At 37.9% G+C, this 24,300-nt stretch overlaps 6 protein-coding genes across 7 annotated transcripts; 3 read left to right on the top strand and 3 right to left on the bottom strand.

Moving 5' to 3' along the window:
- Nucleotides 1-17: 17 nt before the first annotated feature.
- On the top strand, nucleotides 18-5,511 carry LOC120005683 (O-fucosyltransferase 35-like). The gene is made up of 9 exons (XM_038855463.1): nucleotides 18-639; nucleotides 1,199-1,342; nucleotides 1,524-1,593; nucleotides 1,712-1,782; nucleotides 1,885-1,973; nucleotides 2,687-2,819; nucleotides 3,121-3,353; nucleotides 4,505-4,981; nucleotides 5,077-5,511. Exons 1-9 carry the CDS (start codon nucleotides 142-144, stop codon nucleotides 5,276-5,278), a joined length of 1,917 nt encoding a protein of 638 aa, XP_038711391.1. The 5' UTR covers nucleotides 18-141; the 3' UTR covers nucleotides 5,279-5,511.
- A 264-nt stretch (nucleotides 5,512-5,775) lies between these two features.
- On the bottom strand, nucleotides 5,776-9,681 carry LOC120005684 (MOB kinase activator-like 1A). Its single transcript, XM_038855464.1, has 7 exons — nucleotides 9,406-9,681; nucleotides 7,730-7,778; nucleotides 7,518-7,626; nucleotides 7,106-7,199; nucleotides 6,577-6,710; nucleotides 6,309-6,472; nucleotides 5,776-5,981 (listed from the first exon to the last, which is right to left on the bottom strand). The coding sequence occupies exons 1-7, from the start codon at nucleotides 9,429-9,431 to the stop codon at nucleotides 5,910-5,912; spliced, it is 648 nt and encodes a 215-aa protein (XP_038711392.1). The 5' UTR covers nucleotides 9,432-9,681; the 3' UTR covers nucleotides 5,776-5,909.
- Nucleotides 9,682-10,882: 1,201 nt separating this feature from the next.
- On the bottom strand, nucleotides 10,883-14,958 carry LOC120004875 (germin-like protein subfamily 3 member 3). The gene is made up of 2 exons (XM_038854209.1): nucleotides 14,835-14,958; nucleotides 10,883-11,607 (listed from the first exon to the last, which is right to left on the bottom strand). Exon 2 carries the CDS (start codon nucleotides 11,410-11,412, stop codon nucleotides 11,038-11,040), a length of 375 nt encoding a protein of 124 aa, XP_038710137.1. The 5' UTR covers nucleotides 11,413-11,607; nucleotides 14,835-14,958; the 3' UTR covers nucleotides 10,883-11,037.
- On the top strand, nucleotides 13,933-15,155 carry LOC120006052 (probable glucan endo-1,3-beta-glucosidase BG4). Its single transcript, XM_038855928.1, has 2 exons — nucleotides 13,933-14,041; nucleotides 14,158-15,155. The coding sequence occupies exons 1-2, from the start codon at nucleotides 13,933-13,935 to the stop codon at nucleotides 15,153-15,155; spliced, it is 1,107 nt and encodes a 368-aa protein (XP_038711856.1).
- Nucleotides 15,156-16,656: 1,501 nt separating this feature from the next.
- On the bottom strand, nucleotides 16,657-18,442 carry LOC120004877 (12-oxophytodienoate reductase 3-like). Of its 2 annotated transcripts, none has more exons than XM_038854212.1 (5): nucleotides 18,243-18,442; nucleotides 17,996-18,136; nucleotides 17,563-17,693; nucleotides 17,231-17,413; nucleotides 16,657-16,796 (listed from the first exon to the last, which is right to left on the bottom strand). In XM_038854212.1, the coding sequence occupies exons 1-5, from the start codon at nucleotides 18,320-18,322 to the stop codon at nucleotides 16,720-16,722; spliced, it is 612 nt and encodes a 203-aa protein (XP_038710140.1). In that variant the 5' UTR covers nucleotides 18,323-18,442; the 3' UTR covers nucleotides 16,657-16,719. The 2 variants fall into 2 exon arrangements, with proteins under 2 accessions (XP_038710140.1, XP_038710139.1); XM_038854211.1 differs by lacking the exon at nucleotides 16,657-16,796 and adding an exon at nucleotides 16,997-17,126.
- Nucleotides 18,443-22,344: 3,902 nt separating this feature from the next.
- LOC120004878 lies at nucleotides 22,345-24,171 on the top strand. Its single transcript, XM_038854213.1, has 3 exons — nucleotides 22,345-22,491; nucleotides 22,582-22,665; nucleotides 24,058-24,171. Exons 1-3 carry the CDS (start codon nucleotides 22,345-22,347, stop codon nucleotides 24,154-24,156), a joined length of 330 nt encoding a protein of 109 aa, XP_038710141.1. The 3' UTR covers nucleotides 24,157-24,171.
- The last annotated feature ends 129 nt before the right edge of the window (nucleotides 24,172-24,300 follow it).

Raw genomic sequence — 24,300 nt, 5'->3', positions numbered from 1 at the left:
GCACAAATCTGGTATTTCGGACGATATGAAGTACTGTATATAACTCCATCTCTTCTTCTGTTGGTGGTGTTCGATCTCGTCCAATCGACAACATTAATGTGAACACAACTGTTTGTATATCGAAGTTCAGAAAAAAACAAAATGGGTCACCAGTCTCAGCTCCACCATCCCACCACCGATGGAGTTTCTCAGCGTGTCAATAGCCCTCGATTCTCGGGCCCAATGACTCGCCGGGCACACTCTTTCAAAAGAAACCCAAACAGTACCCACAACAACGGTAACAATAGCACTCACAACAACGCGACTAATAGCATCAGCAGCAACACTACTGCTGCCAGTTTTAATTCTAACCATGAGATTGACCCCCAACTGGTTTCACCATCTGAAAATTTTGTTTGTATTGATGGGTTTGAGAGGCAGAGCATACACGGGACTCAGAGAGTACATGGGAGTGTGGTGAAGAGTTTTCTGAAGAAGCCCATTGGATCTGTTGTGGTGGGTTTGGGGTTGAGGGAGAACAAGAAGTTTGGGCACTGGATGTTCTTGTTGTTTTGTGGGATGTGCTTGTTTATGGGTGTTTTGAAGATTTGTGCTACTGGGTGGTTTGGATCTGCCCTTGAAAAAGCAAGTTCCAACCAGGTTAGTTCTATATGTTTATGTAAATCCCAACGATTAAAAAGGATGCTTTAGTTATTAGATGGGTCAGTAGAGAGTTTTCTTTCTTTCCTTTTCGTTTGTTGTAGCGCTCATCAGTTTAGAACTCCTTGCACTAGATTTATTTTTTGTTTATCAGTGCTCTGCTAGTGCATACCCAACAGCTTTCTGCCCATACAATTTGCATATGTTATATGCAAAACTAGATGAATTACAAGTCTTTCAATTGAAACACACACATGTGGTAAGGTACTTATTTGAGTTTCATAATAGATTTCTTCCAAAAACCAGACATGGATGGTTTGAAAGGGAAAGCTATTATTAGCCTGCACTTGTATGCTAAATATATATCATATATGGTTATCCTTAGTAGAATGGTACTGTTTCTGTTTTTGTGGTATGTGGAGAAAGTGCATTTCAGAACTGTTCGCTCGAAGATGAAAACTGAAGAGCATTCATTCCCTGATAAATATGAATAACTCCTACACTTTATTACTTACCACCATGTTTTGAGTGACTGAAATGCTTTGGCCTTTGTTATCAGGACTCCTCTGTTTCCGTAACTCGGGTAACTTTGATGGAACAAAGCTCTCACGCATATGAATATGTAGATGGAGCACATGATGTTGAACAGACTCCAATGGTGGTAGCATCTAGCGTAGTCAATAGCCAGAATGACATGGCCGAAGTAAGTCTTAGAAATTTGTCCTAATCTTCTATTTGCTTATTCCTATGTCCTATATCTGGTTCTAAGGATGGAAAGAATGGAAAACATAAAATTGATGTGGTTTATACTGAAAACCAGACTGAGAGTCGGGTGCCTTTTAGTTTTTTACTTTTCTCCAGTGTAAAATTTACTTCTTATTCAGTACTCAGGTATCTGGTCCAAACCCAGGAGCGATTTCACTCGGTGCATTCACAAGCCAAGAAGTAACAAAAGTATGAGACCTAGACAATTGAGTGTTCATGTGGACGTCTCTGACTCTGCATGAATGTTTCTATGTGTTTATGAGGATGCTGTGTTCTATCAATTCATACTTCTTGTTTCCCTTGCCAGAGCTAGATGCAAAAACAAATGGCTACATTATCATAAATGCTAACGGTGGCTTGAACCAGATGAGATTTGGGGTCTGGCTATTTTGTATTTTTTTTTTTTTTTTTTTTTCCATCTAGTTTATTGCTGCATTAGTGCCAGTTATAGCCTGATGTACCAATCATTTTAGTGTGCAGATTTGCGACATGGTTGCTGTGGCTAAGATTCTGAAGGCAACACTTGTCCTTCCTTCCCTTGATCATACCTCATACTGGGCCGACAATAGGTTTTTGAATTCTGCAATTGCATATATAGAATTGGATTTGTTTGTGTGGAATAGCTACCGCTTTTATCATTCAAAGAGCATAAATATGTATGCACTGCTGTTTGTTCACAAACTTAAAACTTTGACTATGTTAGAGTTGGTGTTTATAAGCAATAGGTCTGGCTTGGTTATAGAAATCCAAGAAATGTGAGAGATAGGATGAAACCAACAGTTTCTATTGTCTGACAAAAGATGTGGACTCATGAGAAGTTTGAGCTTTGTCTCTTGGAAAGTGGGTTCATCAGGTTATAACTTGATTAGTGATTGGCATACAACCTGGATTCTGGCAATGCGACTCTTATGCAAAGAGTATGAATGACAAGTCTCCTTCATAGAGTTTAAAGGAAAGAAGCGTTTTGAAAAATAAAATGCATGCACTAATCTTTTGAGAGGTTATATAAAGACAAGTCCTCTCAGATTTTCCTTGGGTTTGAGTCCGGTAGCAACACACATTTTTCTTTTGCTCCTTGGAAAGATGCCTTTGTACCCGAAATGAAAGTGGATGTCCTTATCATAATCTGAATGAATCATCACTCTGTTATTTTAACATATCTGTGAGGCAGTTCTCTATGTTAATGAACTTGAACTCGTGAATGGTCTTTATGTATAAGTGCCCTGCATCCACTACAAATTTTTTGTGGTTTTACCTAATTTATCTCGTTCACATGATGCAGTGGCTTTAAGGATCTATTTGATTGGCACCACTTCATTGAAACTCTGAAGAATGATATCCATGTAGTAGAAAAATTACCTCCTGCTTATGCTGAAATCGAACCTTTCAACATAACACCAATATCTTGGTCTAAGGTCAGTATAAAGTATAAACCTTTTACTTTCCATACATTTGAGTGGTCTGTATGCTGAAGCACACCATGGCTATAAGCTGCGTGTCAAGGCTTCTGAGCGGTGAAATTGAGTACCATAGAAAATTAGAAACTGTTCACCCATCAGATAAATGTGACACATTTATGCACCATTTTATAAAATGGTTGTACTCTTGGTATTTCTTTCCTTATTTTTCCAGTATCCCTGCCATCAATCTCATTATTAACTTACCTTTGATACTTCACGTGTTTGAATAATCAACTTTTCATTCTTTTTTTCTCAGGTTAGTTATTATAAGACACAGATCAAGCCATTACTGAAGCAGCATAAAGTAATCCACTTCACACATACTGATTCGCGGCTTGCCAACAATGACCTCCCACCTTCCATACAAAAGTTGAGGTGCCGCGTAAATTACGAGGCACTAAAATACTCAGTTCCAATAGAAGAACTTGGAAACACCTTAGTTGCGAGAATGCGAGAGAATGGAAGCCCATATATTGCTCTCCATCTAAGGCAAGTTGTTATTTTTATTTTTATTAGGTCACAAGTTCAATTCCTGGAACAGTCTCTCTACATATTATGTTGAGTAAGGTCTGCGTATATTGTATATCTTGCCTAACTGGCACCAAGGGGGTGCACCCAAGGGCAAGAAGTTAGGTGCAAGATATGAGCTCTTAAATGTCAAACATAAGATTTTCATCCAATTTACAATCATCAGAAAACCAGCAGCAGCCTAAGGACGGAAACTATCTATCTTTAATGAGTTTATGTCAACTCTTTTGCCACCACTAACTATTGCTGACCATTTGTTACGACCCTTAGAAACACAGCCAATAATCACCTGAAAGTCCTACTCCCCACTCTCCCTCCTTTTGTTTTGTGATGTAGAGCCTATTTTAGGTAGGGTCACATTGGATCCACCCGTGCAAATTAAATCTTAGTTACTGGTGAATGGTGATTATTGCAGACTGCCACACTATTATTTGCTGCTCAAGGTTCACCGTGTCACATTTAAGCCCAAGTTATCTGTTTGGATTAACCACAGAATCATTGATGCTGATCAAAATTTGGTTGCTGACTGCTGATATCAATTCTGACCAACCACTATTCATAGCCTGCTACCACTATATTTTTTTTAAAATTTTTTTAACACAGGTTTAAAACAAGAAATTGGCCTGAAAATAGTCTTATTCTCCTGACCTTTTCCTGTTACCTGTACAAATACTTTCTTAGTGGAACTCTTTGAGCCTGCAATTTTAAACATGAACTAGTAAGAGAATGTCAAACTTTTTATCTCATTGACCTGCATATTGTAAAAATGGAATGTCATATTCACTTGGAGGGCCTTATTATAATCATTTAGCTATTCTTATTCTATTTCTAAGCTGATGCAACTACTTAAATAGTATATTAGTATTTTTTTCAATCCTTTTAGTATGTCATTTTAGGCTTACTTAGCTACAATTGTTTTGCATCATTATTCACTTGTCCCTACGGAGTTACATGGAAGCTGGAAGCCCTGGTTTAGCATATTTTTTAAGACGATGCACTTTCTTATTTTTGGTGCTTGAATCAACTTTATGAAGATGGTCTTATGTAACCCAAGTTGTTATTGACTCTCCAGTCTGTATTTATTTTGTTCTGTTGCCCCTTTTTTGTAATAGGTACGAGAAAGATATGCTTTCATTTACAGGCTGCGATCATAGTTTGAATGCTGAAGAAGATGAAGAGTTACGCAAGATGCGGTATGAAGTCAGCCACTGGAAAGAGAAAGATATAAATGGGACAGAGAGAAGGTTGCTTGGTGGCTGTCCATTGACACCCAGAGAAACAGCCCTTCTGCTCAAGGGAATGGGCTTCCCATCCAATACCAGGATTTACTTGGTGGCTGGAGAAGCTTTTGGAGAAGGAAGTATGAAATATCTTAACGACGAGTTCCCCAATATCTTCTCGCATTCCAGTCTATCTACAGAAGAGGATCTGAATCCTTTCAGAAATCACCAAAACATGTTGGCTGGAATAGACTACGTCGTTGCTCTTCAGAGCGACGTTTTTGTTTATACTTATGATGGAAACATGGCAAAGGCAGTTCAAGGTCATAGGCGGTTTGAGGACTTCAAGAAAACGATCAATCCAGACAAGTATTTATCAATCTCTTTCCTTCCTATCAGTTAGTCTTCTGATTTTGTAGTTCCACGCTAATAGTTCCATTAAACTTGTCATGTTATTTATGCAGGATGAACTTTGTAAAACTTGTCGATGAGTACGATGAAGGAAAAATATCATGGAATAAGTTCAGCTCCGAAGTAAAAAAGATTCATGAAGATCGAGTCGGAGCTCCGTATCTAAGAGAATCTGGAGAGTTTCCGAAGCTAGAGGAGAGTTTCTATGCAAACCCCCTTCCAGGATGTATATGTGATTTGAGAAAGGAAAGGTAGGTAGATGTTAAACTGACAGTTTCGCCTTGTTATTTTGTGGGCTGGGCATGGCTGCCTGCAATGGAATGGCATGCTGTGGCTTCGGTCGAATTGCTTGTGAAAGAAACTCCCCCAGATTCACAAAATAACAACGCGAACCATTGAATAATTAATAGCTATACAAGGCACTTACTATAGCATTGAATTGTACTACTTTGATGTCAATAATGCAAAAATATTTTTTTCAGAAGGCAGTTTTCTTCTTCCCGCATTGGACCGAGCTCAACTAGTCCATGGGTTGCGTGATCTTCCATGTGGCCTGGGGTTTACCAATTAGTTGTCGGTTACCTTGTGTATTTTTGCATGCAAGATTTCTTCTGTGCAAAACTGCCACACAGCATGCAGAAAAGAGAAAATGCGAACTCTCCCATTTTCACTTCTTCATTATCACTTAAAAAAGGGTCCGTTGATTTAACAGAGAGCCAAGTCATTGCCCGAGACAAATGAAAAAAGATAAGGAAAGACAAGATGCTGAAGCAATCTCATTCAACAAAGAAATTAAATGGACAAAGAGGAGAGCCCAAAACAATATATATGCCCAAACAAAACCAAAATTGCTCCCTTACAAAAGAATATTAACGTTCAAATGGAGTTATAGTTGCAAAATAGACTCGACAAGGTCGTAGAGAGGAGCAAGTTCCCCCTTATCTATCAAGCGGAATTCCTGCATCACATCACAGTCCATAAGAATTCATGATGCTGAATCACCTTGGCTGTATGAGAAGCCAATTAGATTGCTATTGGGAATTTGGGATATTAAAACAATAATTCCTTAAAAAATTAAGGCATACAACTATATACTGAATGGTAACCCAATTCTTGATAGATCTAAGTCAGAAAATAATCAATTTTGATTCATATGATTTTTTTTTCTAATGGAAGAAAGGAAAGTGGGAAGTGAGGAACAGGAGAGGGGAAGGCAGGGACAAAATGTTTGAGGCAAGAGAGTCGAATGTACGCACAAATATCCAATGCAAAGAACTGAACTTACCCATGTAAAGAGAACAAAATGTTTGAAGCAGGTATTCAGATGAGCTTCTTCCTTCAGACTCACAATCTTCTGAAAATGTGAGTGATATATGTGAGCATAGACACGGAACAATCGTTTAAATATTGTCTTGACAACATCTATGAAATTCGCTGGAAAGGGTACCCCTGTAGCAGCGCATAACAGTTAAGTGGCGCCCTCAATATCATGAAACTTGAATCAAAATGGTAACTGCTTATGTTAGAATACAAGTGTACCAGATCTCACTTACCTAACTTCTGTGGAAAAATAGACTCATCATCTAGCTGAACTTCAATCCAGTCCATTAAATACTCAACATACTTTGGAGCAGATACCTCTATTGGTTTCTTGATAGTAACTCCATCAGCCCATCTATACTCGTATCTGCATAGAATTAAAAACATATGGAGTTTGATATGATGAATATATGAAACTTAATATGATGAATTGATGATACACAGACAAACTTTCCAATTATTCTCAGATGTGGACGTTGCACACACATATGCTACTATCATAATTGCCTCAAAATAAAAACAAAAGTCAGATGAGATTTATGTTCTTGCTTGTACACGTCTATAAGTATGTATATGTGTACACAGTTGTGTGGATGTACTTGCATACGGATGTATGAACCTTTATATTTACGAATATTTCTATGTGCATCAGTGCATGGACGTATTAAAACAAGTTACAGTTAAGGTATTTCCAAAGGATTGCATCAGTGCTCCACAATCTATTTCAGAAAGGGAACTTAATCGAGGGATTCAGAATAATACTTCGCCCCTGCTGTCATTGTTGGACAGTTGGATGGTGTGCAGAATTCAGTAAGAGTGCCAAACAGAAGGTTCACTTGGTTGAAGAAATCAACCGCTGCAGTAAGAGAACAATAAATTATAGAAACCAAATGTAGGACAGTAAAAGCTGCTTTAATGTACAATCGATGCATAAGCATAAACATAAACAGTCTTGCATGAATACAAATGTATAAATGCAAAAAAGAACTTTTGAAGTGCATAAAACCAGATTTTTATAGGGAGTGATCCTTTAAGAAAAGCCATCTTTAGGATGTTACATAAAATTGTAGTTTCTTATAGTCATATACAGGGAAGACTCCTTACATCAAATATAACAGACACAATGCAATTTTTGGTATAAGAACTTTGACTCTTCATTAAGTCAGGATCTTACTGTTCACAGCTAGCCATTCGTTGATGTCTTCTCCTGGAGGTAGTCGTACAGCCTCCCTCAGATTCCCACTGCCCAAAGTTGCATCAATGTGCCTTTGAAGTTGAGCCCCCTGAATAGGTAAGGTATGGAAGCATAGCATCAAAAAAAAACTAAAGATGGAAGATCAAAAACAAAAAAAAGAATTATTCAGAGCTCCAAAACAAAATACCAACCTTACTTCCAGATGGCGTATTCTTCTTAGGGCGAAATGTCTTCTGGTTTCTGTTGAAGTCAGAGTTTGGAGAAATTTCAGTTATTTCGAACACAATATGATGCAAACAAACACATAAGTTCCACAGCCATATACAGAAATGTGCATAATATTCTCGACCCATTGCAAGTTAACAATAGGCATGCAATAAATAGAAAGATATCCATATAAATTCTCAAAATGTCACAGTAAACGACAAAAAATGGAAAAGGGAACTGGTTAATTAGTATTCCATTGAAAAAATAGATGCGAAGAGAGCATTGATTGAGAATGCAAAAATTGAAAATAAACTATCGAACATACGAAACCACGACAAGAAACTAACTAAACAGCCAAGCATTTTCTATATATAATTCATTTTGCCAGAAAAGCACATGCCAAAATTTTCAACTCCATAAATTTTCTCCCTAAACCAGACCAGATAAACCACTCAAATAAGACTTTATTGTGTAAAAGTTCCACATCTAAAGATGTGGGCACTCATGCCTTATTTATAAGGCCAAGCCCACCTCTTACCACTAACAAGGCCTTTTCCTAGACTTGGGTGGGTTGGGCCTAGCCCACCTCCTTGGGCCTAAGGAGAAACAAAGCCGTGCGGGTCCGATGTATCCACGGGAACCGGACAACCTAAAGCGGACAATATTGTTGGTGTGTATGGGGGTGTGACCTCTACTCTACTGTGGCATAACCCACTCCACAAGTGCGGGGGAGTGTAAAAGTCACACATCTAAAGACGTGGGCACTCATGCCTTATTTATAAGGTCAAACCCACCTCTTACCACTAACAATGTCTTTTCCTAGGCTTGGGTGGATTGGGCCTCCTCCACAAGTGCGGAGGAGTGTAAAAGTCCCACATCTAAAGATGTGGGCACTCATGCCTTATTTATAAGGTCAAACCCACCTCTTACCACTAACAATGTTTTTTCCTAGGCTCCTTGGGCCTAAGGAGAAACAAAGCCGTGCGGGCCCGATGTATCCACGGGATGCGGACAACCCAAAGCGGACAATATTGGGTGGATTGGGCCTAGCCTACCTCCTTGGGCCTAAGGAGAAACAAAGCCGTGCGGGTCCGATGTATCCACGGGATGCGGACAACCCAAAGCGGACAATATTGTTGGTGTGTATGGGGGTGTGGATTTACAACATATTGGAACCTTATTTCCTCAATGAGGCTTTAGATTAAAATTGAATTCTCTTATGAAATGTGAATTGATCATGGAATGAATATGTTCTGCCCTCAACATTAATGATATCATTAACATCAGCTCCAATTCAAATCATTGAATCTACTAGGTGCAAAGAATTTGGACAAATCCTAATGAAGAAAATAAAATCATCACAACAATCTCAAATTCTCTTCACATGCAATCATCACTCTTCTTTCACATGAAAATTTCATAACGATCGATCATCCAAACAACAAGTAGAACAATCTTTTATTCACCAAAAAAACATTACAGAATCAAAAACTATTGATAAAAAAAGACGCGTGATCCTACAAACACTAGTAATTCAACAACGCATGCAAAATTGAATACCAAGACCAAGCCTGGCGACGATAAATCATCATCAATTCAACAGCACAAACAATGCCTGCCAAAAGAGCCAATGAACGAAAGCAAGAGACGTAGAGAATACCTGCTACCGAGGCCGAAGAGACTCATGACTTCAAAGCCAAGGGGGCTTCAAATTTCAAATCTCTCCCTCTCTCTCTCTCAACAAAACCAGGTGCGATACAGAGCCAATCGGCCAAAGTCGAAGAGAGAGGATCATACATACAACCAGAGACGTATTTATAGTAATAGACAAATACATAGATACATACATAATTGTATGTAGAGATGACAGACTGGCATTCAAGCTTGCTGTGCTTGCAAAGCCAAACAAAACGGAAACTCTCTCTTCCTTCTTTTCCATTTGCTTACCTGTCCGATTCTCTCTCCCCCCTCATTTTTTGACTGGTTTTTAAATTTTTGTATACTATTTATATCGAGAGTCCCTTGCGTACTTCACTCACACCCTAATCAAATGTCCTTCCATCCACGTGGCACATCCTAGAACGGTTAAAACTAAGATTAGTGCATTGTAAGATGACTTGTAAAGAAAGGAAAATGTGGGAATTTTATTTCTGGGGCCCATTGGGGGCGTGGCAGTGGGACCAGAAAATGATATTGATCTAGCTGTAGAGATTTGCTGGATTATGATAATCAGACTGGTTTACCTAGAATTGTTGATGCAATGTATGATCTGACCATTCATTAATCATAGTTTTTTTTTTTAATTTTTTTTTATCATAGTTTGTTTGTAGCAAGACCTTCTCTTAACTTTTCTACATTGGCTTGCTCTTTAGTTTTTTTTTGTCGATTAACCATATCCAAATTATACTAATATCATAATCTAGGTTTCCTAGTTTTTGACTAATTTAATTACTGTCACCAGCTATGGTTGTAACAGCTAAATATAAACATATTTAACATTCAAAAAACGATACGGACTAATAGATGTTTCTACTCTTACCCGAAAGTCATATCGATAAAATGTTATCTTCAAAATTTTAAATTACAAACAACTTTGGCATAGGTGAAAATGATTGGAAATGGTCGGTTATTTGGTTGTCGGTTGGTTTTTTTAAAGAAATACATAATTTTTTTTCTTAACTTTTCTACATTGGCTTGCTCATTAGTTTTTTTTGTGTCCATTAACAATATCCTAATTATACTAATATCATAATCTAGGTTTCCTAGTTTTTGACTAATTTAATTAATTGTCACCAGCTATGGTGGTAACAGCTTAATATAAAACGCATTTTATCTGCAAACTTTTAAATTACAAACAATTTGGACATAGGTGAAAATTGTCGGAATTGGTTGGTTATTCAATTATCATTTAATTTTTTAAAGAAATTTATAAATTTTTTTAAAAAATAGCTGACCGATTAGTTCGGTTATGATCTGTAATTTTGGACAAACCTAATACTCTGTAGACAAAAGACTCTTTGATGGAACTCACAGCAGCAAATAAACAAATATATGGATTGCAAGACCAAATTGCAGCATAAGCAGGCTCAGCAAATGAAAAAAAAAGAAAAAAACTGGCTGGGCTCTTTATTAGTATATTTAGGATTAACCAACATTGACTAGAAAAATCCTATACTGACAAACTTGATTTCTCAATCACAACAAAGACAGACCAAGCTACAGAACAAAGGGAACAGTTAGTTGGGTCCAATAAGAAACTATCTTTTTTTTACACAGATGGTCTCCAGAGACCTTAATTAGTGCCACCAAGGACACCTTTAAGCTTCTTAACCTGAGCATCATCAAGGAAAGTAACCTTCTCAATAATCTCTGAAGGCAAATCATTAGCAAACAAAGCAAAGTCCACGATTTGAAGACCTGGGACTGGACTACTGAAGCTAACAAAAGCCAATTCTGGACCCTTCCCTGCATTGATTTGAAAGTGCAATAACCCTTGTGGGAATATCATAATGTCTCCCTTGTTAAGTGACTTGACGTAAACCTTATTGGCTGAGGAGGAAATAAACCCTGCAAAGATAGAACCTTGAATGACAATTAGTACTTCTGAGGCTCCAGGGTGTATGTGTATTGGCACAACCCCATCAGGAGCCAAATCTAAACGAGCCATCGAAATGCCGAGGCCATTTAAGCCCGGGAATTGCGCTGCAAATGCTGGTGTCACAGCTGCTTTTATAAGGTTTGAGGTGTTCCCCGTAACACCCAAGCCAGAGAAAACAAAGTCATCCACTGTCACCACAGTAGCCTTCTTGCATAAGTAGCCTGCAGTGCTCTCTGGTCCACCAAGGTCTCCTACACAAAAGTCCTGCACAGCAGCATTAGACAAGGAGAAAATAAGAGAAAAGATAAACAAGAATGATAGATTCATCTTCACCATGATTGTGATAAGGTTGTATTTGGTGGGTTTAATATGGTGGTGTTTATATAGAGTGGGATATGGTGAAAAAATATCTTCTGGGTTTCAGTCCTTTCAAACGAAAGTTTCTTTAGTGATGGTGATAATCATTTCTTGGGGGTTAAGAGGAAAAATGGGATACATCTCAAACATCCAACATGCATATCAGTGTGGCTGAATAAGAGCATAGAACATCAAAACAAAATGAAATTCATATCATAGAAGCAGAGTAGATTGATGATGAGAAATAGTGTCACCGGTCATTGTGCCGTGCATAATCGGTCCTATCTTTTTCTCCATAATAAAGATCAACTTGTTGTGACTAATCATCCAATGGAATAATAAATGCATATCCTGTCTTCACATCAATCAAGAATGGACCAGCATGATCAATTGATCTGATAGTCCCACACAAGCATCCAAGAAACTTGGGAAAGATATCAGAATGTGGTCCATCCTTAGCACATGGAAAAGGTAAAAGTTAGGGCATAAGAAGACGTTTTGACAGCTAATGATAACAATCTCTAGGCAAGTACTCTAGATGTGAACCATGAAAAAAATTGTGGAACTCAGAAATTCCCTATATTCGATGGCATCTACAAGGTAAAACCTAAAAAGTCCTCTAAGACTTACTTCTAATGAATTAAAATCCACTTCGGAGTTCAGAATATGGTCGCCTTCATTCAGCTGCAAATCACTTAGCGAAAACAAGTTCATACCAAACCATCCATGTACGTCAATTCTTGACTGTGTTGTTGCCGGTAAATTAGTTTGCTAACAAAAATATCCGAGATTTTATCCCGACTAATTCCTTCGGAACATATATAGCCATAGACCCCCTCCAATATGCACTGGATAATCACTAGGTTATTCCGGATCTGAATAGTGGCCAGAAAGAGATATTTGTAAAGGGTGATTTCGAAATAGAGCTGGTCACCTTTTGTTTAAAGCGCAATCTTCCAATATGGGTGAAAATCAAACATTCACATTACCAATTGTCATTTATCTCTTGTTGAGGAATTTAGGGCGTATTTGACATGGTAAGACTTTCACTAGTTTTCACATGTTAGTCACCTTTTTATACAAATATTAAACAATCAATAAAGGAAACCCTAGAAATTATAATAGCAGACATTGTCTTTCAAACTCAAAGGTAGAAAAAGAGAGACAATTTAAGCTTGAAAATAAGATAATAAAAAAATCACTATGGGTTAGGATTTAATGGGAACATTCACAAGCTCGTCAACTTAAAAAACTAAAGATAGATGCAGATTACTATGTTTTTAAAGTTGCTTGTGCAAAAACTGATCATTAATTAATCTCTACATATGTGGTGCATTTGTGAAAAATTTTATTGTTGGGAGCAATTTCTCTTCTTTAGTTGTTAGTGGCAATACTCGGAGACTATATTTTCAGATAAAGTAGCTCATGATATCAACAAGTAGCTGAGTAATAATTCACTATTAGGGTAACAAATATGTGAGGCAATAAGAAATATGAGACCCAACGACCACTGTGAACAAAGCATAGAATATGAAGAATATAACAGCATAATGTGTAAAACGTAGAGCATGTGCTTGCTTTTCTATACAAGGGTGCTATAGCTACTTGTTTATAAACTCATTCCATTCTACTCCTTAATCTACCCTACCAAACATATACCACTACCCACCCTCATGCTTGTTCTCCATGTGTACCAAGCATGATTATTTCCAAGCTTACATCCACCTCGTTTCTACCTTCACAGTTCACATTCACTGCATTTCCATTGTCATTCCATCGTCAATCAAACGTGTACCAACATATATGATATACCACTACCCACCCTCATGCTTATTCTCCATGTGTACCAAGCGTGATTATTTCCAAGCTTACATCCACCACATTTCTACCTTCACATTCACTGCATTTCCATTGTCAACCAAACGTCTACCTAAAACAATATTGTTTACTTAAGCTCAATTAGCAATAATTTTTCCAGAAATAATCAATTTTCAGTATTTTGAATGAATAATTGATCTGTTAACAAGTTATATCTGCTAAAAAATCTAGTCCAATTCAGGTATAGTGATCACTAAAACAAAGTCATGTAAGCAATTGTGGAATTAGAGCAAAGGAGGGAAAACTCAATTTGAATTTCAATAGAAAAATTAATCGCTCAATTATTCACAGAATGTCATATTATATGACTAAAATTGTCCTCTCTCATTCAGGAAAAAAGAATTCATTTCTCGTATGAATTCATTCTCAATCAGCATATCATCATCAAATATAAATAGGACCACATACACTAAGTTGATACGATTAATCACTCTCTTGTTTCCTCTCTTTGTTGTTCGCCAAGGTATGTGCTTTTTATTTTAATTTTTTGGCCGTGTTGATTCATTTACCAAAGAATTCATATACATTAACAGGGCACCTAGGGATTATTGAAAATGGCACATTTTTGTCTTGCAATAGTTATCTTCATATCAGCCACTCTCAACCAAATGACCATCACAGAAGCATCAATAGACATTGGTGTTACTTATCAATTGTTGGGAGACAAGCAACCTCAACCAAGCGATGTGATCAATCTCTACAAAAAGTACGGCATTGGCAAGATTAGACTCTATGAACCTGATCCTCCTACACTTGACGCACTAAAGGGAACCCAAATTAGTGTCGCTCTTGGCATACCAAAAAATGACATACCCAATTTAGCTAGTGGTCAAGGAGCTACAAACCATTGGTTTTCATCCAAAGTTCAACCTTACCTTGACAATGTTCTCTTATCATATATCGTCGTTGGCAATGACCTTATACCGGGTGAATATTCCTCGTATATTCCGACTATAATGGATTATCTCCAAAGCATCCTGAATTCATCAAACCTGCATGGTATTAAGGTTACTACTGCGGTGCCTATAACCACATTGGTGACTTCTTATCCACCTTCAACTGGACCATTCATAAAGGAAGCACATGGTGCATTTGGTAGAGTTCTAAAGTTTCTATCAAAACAAGGATCGCCCCTTATGATCAATGTGTATCCTTACTATGCCTATGCAACTGAACCAGTAAATATTCGGCTTGATTACGCACAATTTACAGCGAAAGAAGCAATTTTTCAAGATAAGGGGTTGAGTTACTTGAACCTGTTTGATGCCATGGTTGATGCTTTCTACTACGCAATGGAGAGATTGGGTGTTAGTGATGTTGATGTAGTGGTAGGTGAGACTGGTTGGCCTTCTGCAGGGAATGGAAACTTCACAACTCCAAAGCTTGCTGCGACATATAATCAACACTTCATTAAACATATATTGAATTTTAATGGGACACCAAAAAGAGCTGGAGCTTACGTAGAAGGGTTTCTTCATACCATGATCAATGAAAATTTCCAATTTAATCCTGGAAATCAAAATTTTGGACTTTTCAATCCCAATATGCAGCCTGTTTACCCCTTGTTTAGTAATTGAGAATAGATTGTGGGTACATCTTCTCGGGTATTTCAGAAAAATTATGTCCTTGCAAAATTTTGCAATAGGGGGTCTAATAAACCATTGGCAGTTCACAAAAAAAATTTTCTTTTTCACTTTTTAGAACAAAAGAAAGTAAAATGTTCTGTGAACGATGTTTGTACTAAGTCAAAATGACAAAGCCATAAAAATACCTTTTGCCTCTAACTCTAAGAGTGATGATGATTCAGTTGGTTGAGTCATTTTGTCGAACACCTGCCATGCCACTTGATACAAACGTTACTTCAACTATGCCCAGCGTTAAAAATCTCCTGTGTTCTACAATATTGGGAAACTTGTCTCTTCAATCTGATTATTGATGCACACAATGCACTGAAGGGAAGCGAAATTACTGCCATTCTAGGAATACGAAATGAAGACATACACAATTTGGCAGCAAGTCAAGAAGCTACAAATTCATTTTTGCAACCTACGTTCAACCTTTTCTTGTACCATATATATCAGTTGGCAATTAAATCATCCCGGGTGACTACGCTCGGTCAATTTTACCTGCAATGCAGGGTATTCAAGAGATTCTGGATGATCAAAACTTGCACGGTACAAAGGTTACTGTAGTGTCTTTAGACGTATTAGGAGCTTCTTTTCCACCTTTGAGTGCTACATTAATTGGAATCCTCCAGTTGGACCAGTTCTTATCAAAATAGGGAAGTTCGCTTGTGCACAATGTGTATCCTATCAATGCAAGGTTTGATTACGTGCAGTTTACTGCAACCAGCGCTTTGGTTGTGGATCAAGCCTTGAGCTACTTCAACCTGTTTGATGCCATGGTGGATACTGTTTACTGGGCAATGGAGAAACTAGGTGTCAGCGATGTTGACGTAATGGTCTCAGAGAGTGGATGGCCATGGCCTTTTGCAGGAAATGGAAACTTCACAACTCCACAGCTTGCAGCAACATATAATCAGAACTTTATAACAACCAGGCGCTTATATTGAAGGTTTCATCTTGAGCCACAGCTTGCATTCCAAGCTCCCTGGTGAACCCACCACTAACAATGAGAGTACCCTGATAAGCTGTTCTCATAGTCTTCATAAATTGAGCTTCCTCTTCTTCACTGCCATGCCTGCCTGACTCTGTTTGTCCATAAGCTGTATAACGAGGCTGAGTCACATGGAGGTATGTGAGTTTCGAACCCAGGTTTTTCTGGAGTTTGTTCAGTTTCTCAATCACGGCAATGCCTAAGCTGAGTGGATCCGAGTCCATGGCGTCAAGGTGATCAATCGCTGGTGAAATTCTGACACCAACTTGGTCCGCACTCTGCACCAATAGATCCAACGATGGCTTGGACCACCTGCGTTAAGAATCTGCAATGGTTTGTGTATGATCCACCATACTCATCCGTTCGGTCATTGATCCCATCCTTCAAGAATTGGTCGATGAGGTAACCATGGGCGCCATGGATCTCAATTCCGTCAATTACCCTGTTTTTTGTGCATTATAATAGGTCATATGCCTAACAAATTCATTACAAATACTGTTGCCGTAATTTCAATCAAGAATACTATCAATTACAAGGGTTTACCAAAATGGTAGCTGGGCCATCCAAATGATCGTGAATATCATCCTTTCTAACTACAATATCTGTAATCATTCAGTCAAATGTGCCGATCAAAAGATGTCCATTTTTCACAAAAATCTCCAACTACAATCTCTACTTTGGATAAAATTCATGATCTTATCAGATTCTGAATCCACATCTTTTTTTGTCTTAGCAGATAACACAGTAAAGTAGTAAAGCAGGTGCCCTGGTTTGACAGCAATACTTGGCATCATCATTATGATTACTCTATAACAGCTTCACATGAACCTATCATATATATCTATCAAAAGGAGACACTATCATGTCCTCAATGAGTTCCCGTTCTAGTACAACCTGCAAGAGAAACCACCACCCTATAGAGGCAGATTGCTCTTTCATTAAAGATTAGTCGAGTAAAATTAGTTTTCTAAAGTACAATCATTGCACTACGTTTAATACAACCGAAAGAACTAAGATACACTTAATTTCAACTAACCTGCTCGAATGGCATTCACTGCTGCCCGACGGTAATCCTCCACCACCTCCAGTATTTCAGAGGTTTCTAAGGCTCGAAGCTTCGGATAAATGCCATGTGTTGCATCTGGCATCAGAATTCTCCACCTTTTGGATATGGGGGTGCTCGTCGAGGATATCGGTGCACACCCACCAGGTTGATAAACTTATTCAGTATTTCACATAAAAATATTCAGTGCTTCAACGACAACAACAGTTAAACAACCAAACCATTATTTAAAAAACAAGGAGATGCTCATTGCCACAAAATATAATATGAAGTTCCCTATTGAAGGAGTGGGAGTGGAGGGTTACCTTGATGAGATGCTCGGCCAACATGCCAGAGTTGACAGAATATGATGGCTCCTTTGGCATGAACAGAATCCACTACCTTCCTCCATGCCTCCGCTTGTTCTTCTCTGTAAATCCCAGGGACGTGTGGAAACCTGTTTTCACCGTTACAATTTACAACATCAAAAACATAGTATTGAATATCATGGCAAGTGAATACGAGAACGCGTACCCAACTAGGAATTCCAGTATTTTCAAAAGATGGTGCTTAAACATAATTAATTTGCCATAATTATGTCTAAACATCATTAAAACTAGTAGAGAAGAAATAAGAATACTTCCTCAAAGGGAAAGCAAGTCATCATTGGCCACAGTGGGAATCGCTTACCACTAAAACAGTACAGGATATTTGGAATGACTAATAGACCTTAACAGTGAGGAAGAATTACAAAATTACCCGGCGGCAGAAGGGGAGATCATGGTTCCTTCAATAATGAGAAATCCGCCGGGAGTTGAGCGCTGCCCATAATACTCCGCCAGCGCTGAATTCGGAATGCCATTCAAAGCTCTGCATCTCGTCATCGGTGCAAGCACCACTCTATGTACACAAACGAAAATTGATCACATTTGCAGGGGTAAATCACTTCACAGTTCACACAACTAAATTGATCTTACTAAAAAAAGAGTAGAGGATCTAAGCCGACCTGTGTGAGAGATTGAACTTGCCCATCTTGTATGGAGAAAACATGGTGGCCCCCGTCCCTTCTCTTGCTGCATCGGCCATTATTGTTGCTTTACAGCTAATCCAATCAAGAAGTTCTGGTAATCAGACTGAAGTATAAAGAATGTCAGAGCAAGAATAAAACACAGAGAGAATCGGATGATTTAAATAGCGTCTGACGACTTTGTTTGACTGATGTTGAAATTGGACAGAGACTTGTTCTTTAACTTCTTTTCGCCTTCAAAGCCCAACAGACATATGGGCTTGAGCAGATGGGCTCTTCTCAGAGTCTATTTTCAAAACGGGCCGAATTTTAGGAAAAACCCAGCTCGATTATTAGGCCCATTGAATAGTCATGCATTGGGAAATCCAATCCTTGCATGATTTTGCATTGGAGTTCTAATTCCCTTAAATACATCAAATTACCTCATGGATTTATTCCTTTTAAGCCCAACAAGTAGGCTAAGCCTAGTAGGATTGTGCAACTGAACCTATAACCTGGACTGTAACAAAAAACCAGTCCGGTTTAGATTCGATTTTTGACTTTTTATGGTCAAACGGTTATGATAACCGAGAATAACCAATTCACATTGGTCCGATCAGTAGCTTCGATTTTTGACTTTTTAGATTGATTTTGGTTTCAAAAAATACAAATCCGTAAATTATGGATTAGTGATGGTTTGACCTGCATCGTCGGGTTATTATATGTTCTTAACAAGAAGTCCAATTTGATGTCTGGAATTGACGGCAACTTTGATGGCTGCAGTGGGGTGGGGTGATGGTGATGTGATTCAAGCAAGTAATTTTTTATCAACAGCTGATCAAACTAAAACTCCTGTGTGTTAAGGTCAGATCCATCAGTTCATGGTTTGACAAAATAAATACAGTAACTTTATAAGATATTATTAAGATCCCATAAAAGGTTCTACACCAACCGCATCACTAGGAGGAGAAAAAAATCTGTAGGTGGAGTAAGATGGAAAAAGCCTGCAATTATGCAAAAAGCTCAAATTGATATGGCTTCCTTTACTTCCAAGTCATCATCACTTCATTTTGAGTCTTTTTATAGTCAATAAAATATAACTTGGGATGCCAAACAACCTCATTCTTGAGCCTCACAACAACCTATGCTAGGGTTCATTATGCGCGGTCAAGGAAAACTCGATCCTGACAAGTCTGATGCATATTCGTGTAGCCAAACAGATTATTAATTATTGTTTTTTAAAAAATTATTTTCATAATAAAAACAGTCTACGAGCTTTCCTTTTGTTTCGGTCATGCAATGATGTTGGTAACCACCGTCAACATGAATGGTCCACCTCCCAATACCACGAGCAGAAAGGAGCACTCTTTGTCGCTCTCATTATGGTACATCATGTCCCAGTTAGTCCTCTATTTGACATTGATAGTACCCAAAAACTACCCGTTGAAGGGATTGACACGTGTCTCAATACATGAAGAGAAGGAGATTGGCGATTGAATACGCAAAGAGGGGGAGGAGAAGAGTTTCTCGACAAGACCGAGGAGCGACCCTCAGAATCTCCACCGAACAAGAATGCTCATTATGAAGAACATGGCCACGATCAATGGCTCGTAAAGAGATCAGTTATAAGAGAAGTTAATGTTGAGTCCACTAATCACGTTTTCACCCACGATCTCAATAGTTAATGTAAAGAGACCCACAATTTCTCATAACTGATATCTTCAAACTTATATAAAAATGACTCATATACATATTAACAATTTGAGAGAAGAGAGCTTTAGGCACTGAGCTCTCTCCCTTTTTGATTATATACTTATTTGAACCTCAAAAAGGTCTCCCGAGCACAAACGTGGGCCTGAACCTCCTATAACTTGTATGCTTTCTTGTGGCAGACCTCGTGTTGAGTTCATACAGGATCATCATGCCCTCAGTCTCAACTCTTGTGACGTCTTCGGAATTGGAGTTCTAGTTTTGAACGACACCAAAAAATTTTATTTCCATTTTATTCCAACCCTAATTTTTCTGATTGCCAAACGTAGCCTTAATGGTGCGAAAAACCCAGAAGCCCCTCCGACCTCCGTTATCTATCGAGTATCGCGAGTAATACGACCGCGGGTAGGTAGAAAAAGTGCCGCCTTGAATACTAAGCAGAGATCAAGTCAATAATAATAATAATAATAATAAGGAAAAAAAAACACTGCTGAAATTAGGAAAACAGAGAGAAAAAAGCGAAGTCGAAAGAAAATCAACTTTGGATGCCAAACATAAACCTCCAATTCTTTCTCACAACACAACAACAAATAAGAAGAAACTGATCGGACGCGACGAGGAAGAAACCAAACAGAGAAAGCAAGCCCATCTCTGTTTCTCTCTTCGTTTTCGCATTCCTAACGTATACGAAAGAAGAGAGTGAGCCTTCATTAATTATCCAGATTTATTTATTACAATTCATAGCTTCGTCTTCTCTCTTCAATTTTGGGGTTTTTATTGTCCAAGAAGAGAGAGACAGGAGGAGGAGGAGGCTTGTGCTATGGCGGCCACCTGAAGCTTGTCATAAATAATTTTATTTTTTAAAGGTGAAATTACTGGTTTGTGATTTTGTGTTGTTTGATGTATGTTTTTGGTTGAATTATTGATTGTGTCAATTCGAAGTGATTTGTCTACTTTGGACTTAGTTTGTTAGCTTGATGAAACTTAATTTGTTCTTTTGGCAAATCCACGTTTTCTTGGAGCTTTAATTTTATCATCGCTTTGTTTATTCTGAACTTTCTGTAACTGACAAGGGTTGGTGCAACCAAAGTAGCTTAATGACTCTGGCGACTAAGGTATACGTTAGTTTCTACGAGGCTTTTCTTGTTAAATATTTTTCTTTTTTTAATAACTGGTGATTGGTTCACTGATAACAAAGAAAGATCAACGTCTCATCTTTTGTGAATCAAAGATCTTATATATACCTGAAACTTTGTGTTGAAACTTGCTGCTGATGCTGATGATACAGTCAAGGGGGGGGGGGGGGGAAGGCTGTTCTTTTATCAGATAGCATAGTTTGGTTATTCCCTTTTGTAATCTTGTTTCCCCTCTGTATTAAAGAAGTATATGAGTCATATAGAATCCTGTTCATTTTCTGTGAAAATTCTTTGTTTGGTCTTGTGTTTTCTGTTTTTCATAGACTCTACCTTTAGCCTGAAAATTTGTATGCGTAAGTGACATATATTGTTGTGTTGTGCGCTGTAGATAATATTTAGTGTTGGCAACGGCATGGCTCAGAAGGAAGACACTGGTAAGCCCTGGATTGGAGTGCTGCATTTTCAAGCAAACAACAGAGGATGTTGCAAAAGCTGTTGCTGCTGCAGCCACCAGTGCTCGTTCTTCACGCCCATCGGTTGTATTTTCATCTAAAGATGATCATGGGGGAAGCCAACTTCAGAAACTGCAGTATCAAGTTTCAAAACTGCTGAACGGTTTCTCAACTCCACCTAAAGTGAAAAGTGGCACTTACAATCCAGAAATCCTTACCAGCCTAAAGAGACAGTGGGCAAGCTTTCAGTTGCAATACTTGGTATGCTACATCATCTGAATGGATCCCTTTTTGGTCATACTACTTGTTCGGTTTGGGGAATTATTACGGTTTACTGAAAGCCATTCACAATTGTATGTATCCGAAAGAGGTCTACAACTAATCTTCCTTGCAATTCTTTGGTTAATCTAGAGGGGAAAATGGGAGAATTTTTTTGAAAGAGAAGCAATGTATAGTGAAAACAAGTGGTTGGTTGAGTAGTCCTAACATCTGGTTTACATAGTAGCATTTTCAAGCGAATGCTACGGAAGGGTCTGTAAGGGATTTTGCATTGACAAAGGATACATAGGAATATAGTTTGCATACTTGTTATAGCGTAATTTTAATGGCGTTGAAGGTTTGTCCTTGGAAGTTATTCATTCTATGTTTTGTCAATGATGTATATGGGTGGATCCACTTGGTGCCTTTACGTTATCTATTTCTTTTCTTCCCGAAGAAAAGAAATCATAGTGTTTCCATAACATTCTCACTTATATAAGTGTGCAGGATCATAGGTCTTTAAAGAGCCATCAAGGCTTTTAGAGCATGGTTGTTGTTGGACTTCACCCTGACTGTGATATGAAGGCACTCCAAAGGCAATATATTGACAGAAAGTCTGAAGGTTCTGGAAAATTGCGAAGTACACTTAGTTACCAGAATCAAACTCGTGTAGAACCTAATCTTGAACCTCAGGTTGGATTATCTTTAACTAAGTATAAATTTTTTTTATATATCTTGAAGATTTTTTGTGCTCGGACTTTAATCATCTCTTGTCCATTTCAGATCTTATTTGTCTACCCTCCAGAAAAGCAGCTGCCGCTTAAGCACAAAGATCTTCTATCATTTTGCTTCCCTGGTGGCCTGGAGGTTTGATAAATCTTCATTGGCTTCCGTCCTTTGTTCTTCTGGATTAACTTGTTTGTAGTCTATTGTAAGAGTGCTTGTCTTTTTATATCGTTTGGCTTGTTGAGCTGTTGTGATTTTGTATTGTCCTCCAGTTTCCACTACTTTCCGTCTCGATGTCCCATGAAATATCATTTTTTGGAAGTTTGAGGTCTGATTTACTTAAAAAAATTTCTTAGGTAGAATTTACACTTATGAAATTATCAAAGAGGTGGCCTGTTATATAGCTAAATAAGTTAAAAGTTATAGGAATATGAAATTTGCTTAGTCATTCTTTAGATAGTTATAACATGAGTGGCCCAATGGTAGAGTTGCGGGGGGAGCAACCTAAAGGTCACATGTTCGATTTCTGAAAATAGGTTCTCCACATATTATGTGGGGGTAAGGTTTGGTACATCCTGTCCTGTCTGTTCCCAACCCCGCTCACTGCGGGAGCCTTGTGTATGGGAATTGCTTACCCTTTTTTTACCATTCTTTACATAGTTATCGTGCCAATCTTTACAAGATGGCTGACTGTTTCGAATGATTTAGTCTGTAGTGTTTTACAGATGAGAATGGCTGCTGTGAGATTTGGTATTTTTATCACATAAAGAGAACCTTATTATTTTTTTCTCATTGGCTTTTCGAAATGCAAGTAATGGATAGTTGTTGTGGTTTATGCTGGTTTGCCACTATATAAGCTTGTTTGGTGGTGGGGCATTGAGAATGAGATGTGTTTGGTATATTTGCCTCTAGGTAATATTTTGTGGATACATTATTAAATGAAAGGATAACCATGTTGGCGTTTGTCTTTTCTTATTTGAGTTTTCCGGTGACAGGATTGTGCTTGATTACTTTGCAGAAACATGATTGATTTCTGTCTAAATTCTTTGTGCCTAAAAGTGGAAAGTTTCGTTTGGACGGTAATGAGTATACTTATATTATTTCGAACTTAGCTATAGCTTTTCTTTAATATATTAAATAGAATTAAGTATGTGCATTTGTGCACTCAACTTTTTAGAATCGGTTCACATTAGTTTTTTAGTAATGGTTATCAAGAAAAAAAATGTGACTGGTAAAAGCAAATTTGTTAAGCTTGAAAAAGGAGATCCATGAGCTTTGGCGTGTGTGTATATATGCACAACAGAAAACAATGAGAGATGAAGTTCTACCCCAAAAAAGCCAATAATTACTCCGTTTCTAAGATGCCATCCTTAAGCTAGAAATTGAGTCTTAAACACTCCCTCTTTAAGTTTGAATTTGTCATCCTATGTATTATCAAAAGCTTCATATATTTCCCTGTTTTTGCTTATCTATATTTTGTTATACAAAAGGGACCCTTCATGTGGTTCTAAAACTTGGCATTTATGATTTCAGGTTCATGCTGTTGAGAGAACTCCTTCCATGAGTGAGTTGAATGAAATTCTTCTTGGTCAGGTATGCCTGGGGCAATATAATATCAAACTTTTATTATAGTTAATAGGTATTAATTTCTCTTACCTTCTCAGTAATCCATCAATTTTGAGTTTTCTCAGATGGAAATCAATAAATCATAATACCAATAAATTATAGATGTTGATGAGAAAAAAATGAAAGGTTCTCGCTTACATTGTTAAAGGA

This window comes from Tripterygium wilfordii, chromosome 9 (genome assembly GCF_013401445.1).
Source record: "Tripterygium wilfordii isolate XIE 37 chromosome 9, ASM1340144v1, whole genome shotgun sequence".
Lineage (NCBI taxonomy): Eukaryota > Viridiplantae > Streptophyta > Magnoliopsida > Celastrales > Celastraceae > Tripterygium > Tripterygium wilfordii.
Note: the sequence above shows the minus strand (reverse complement) of the source record. Positions and strands in the feature narration are given on the sequence as shown.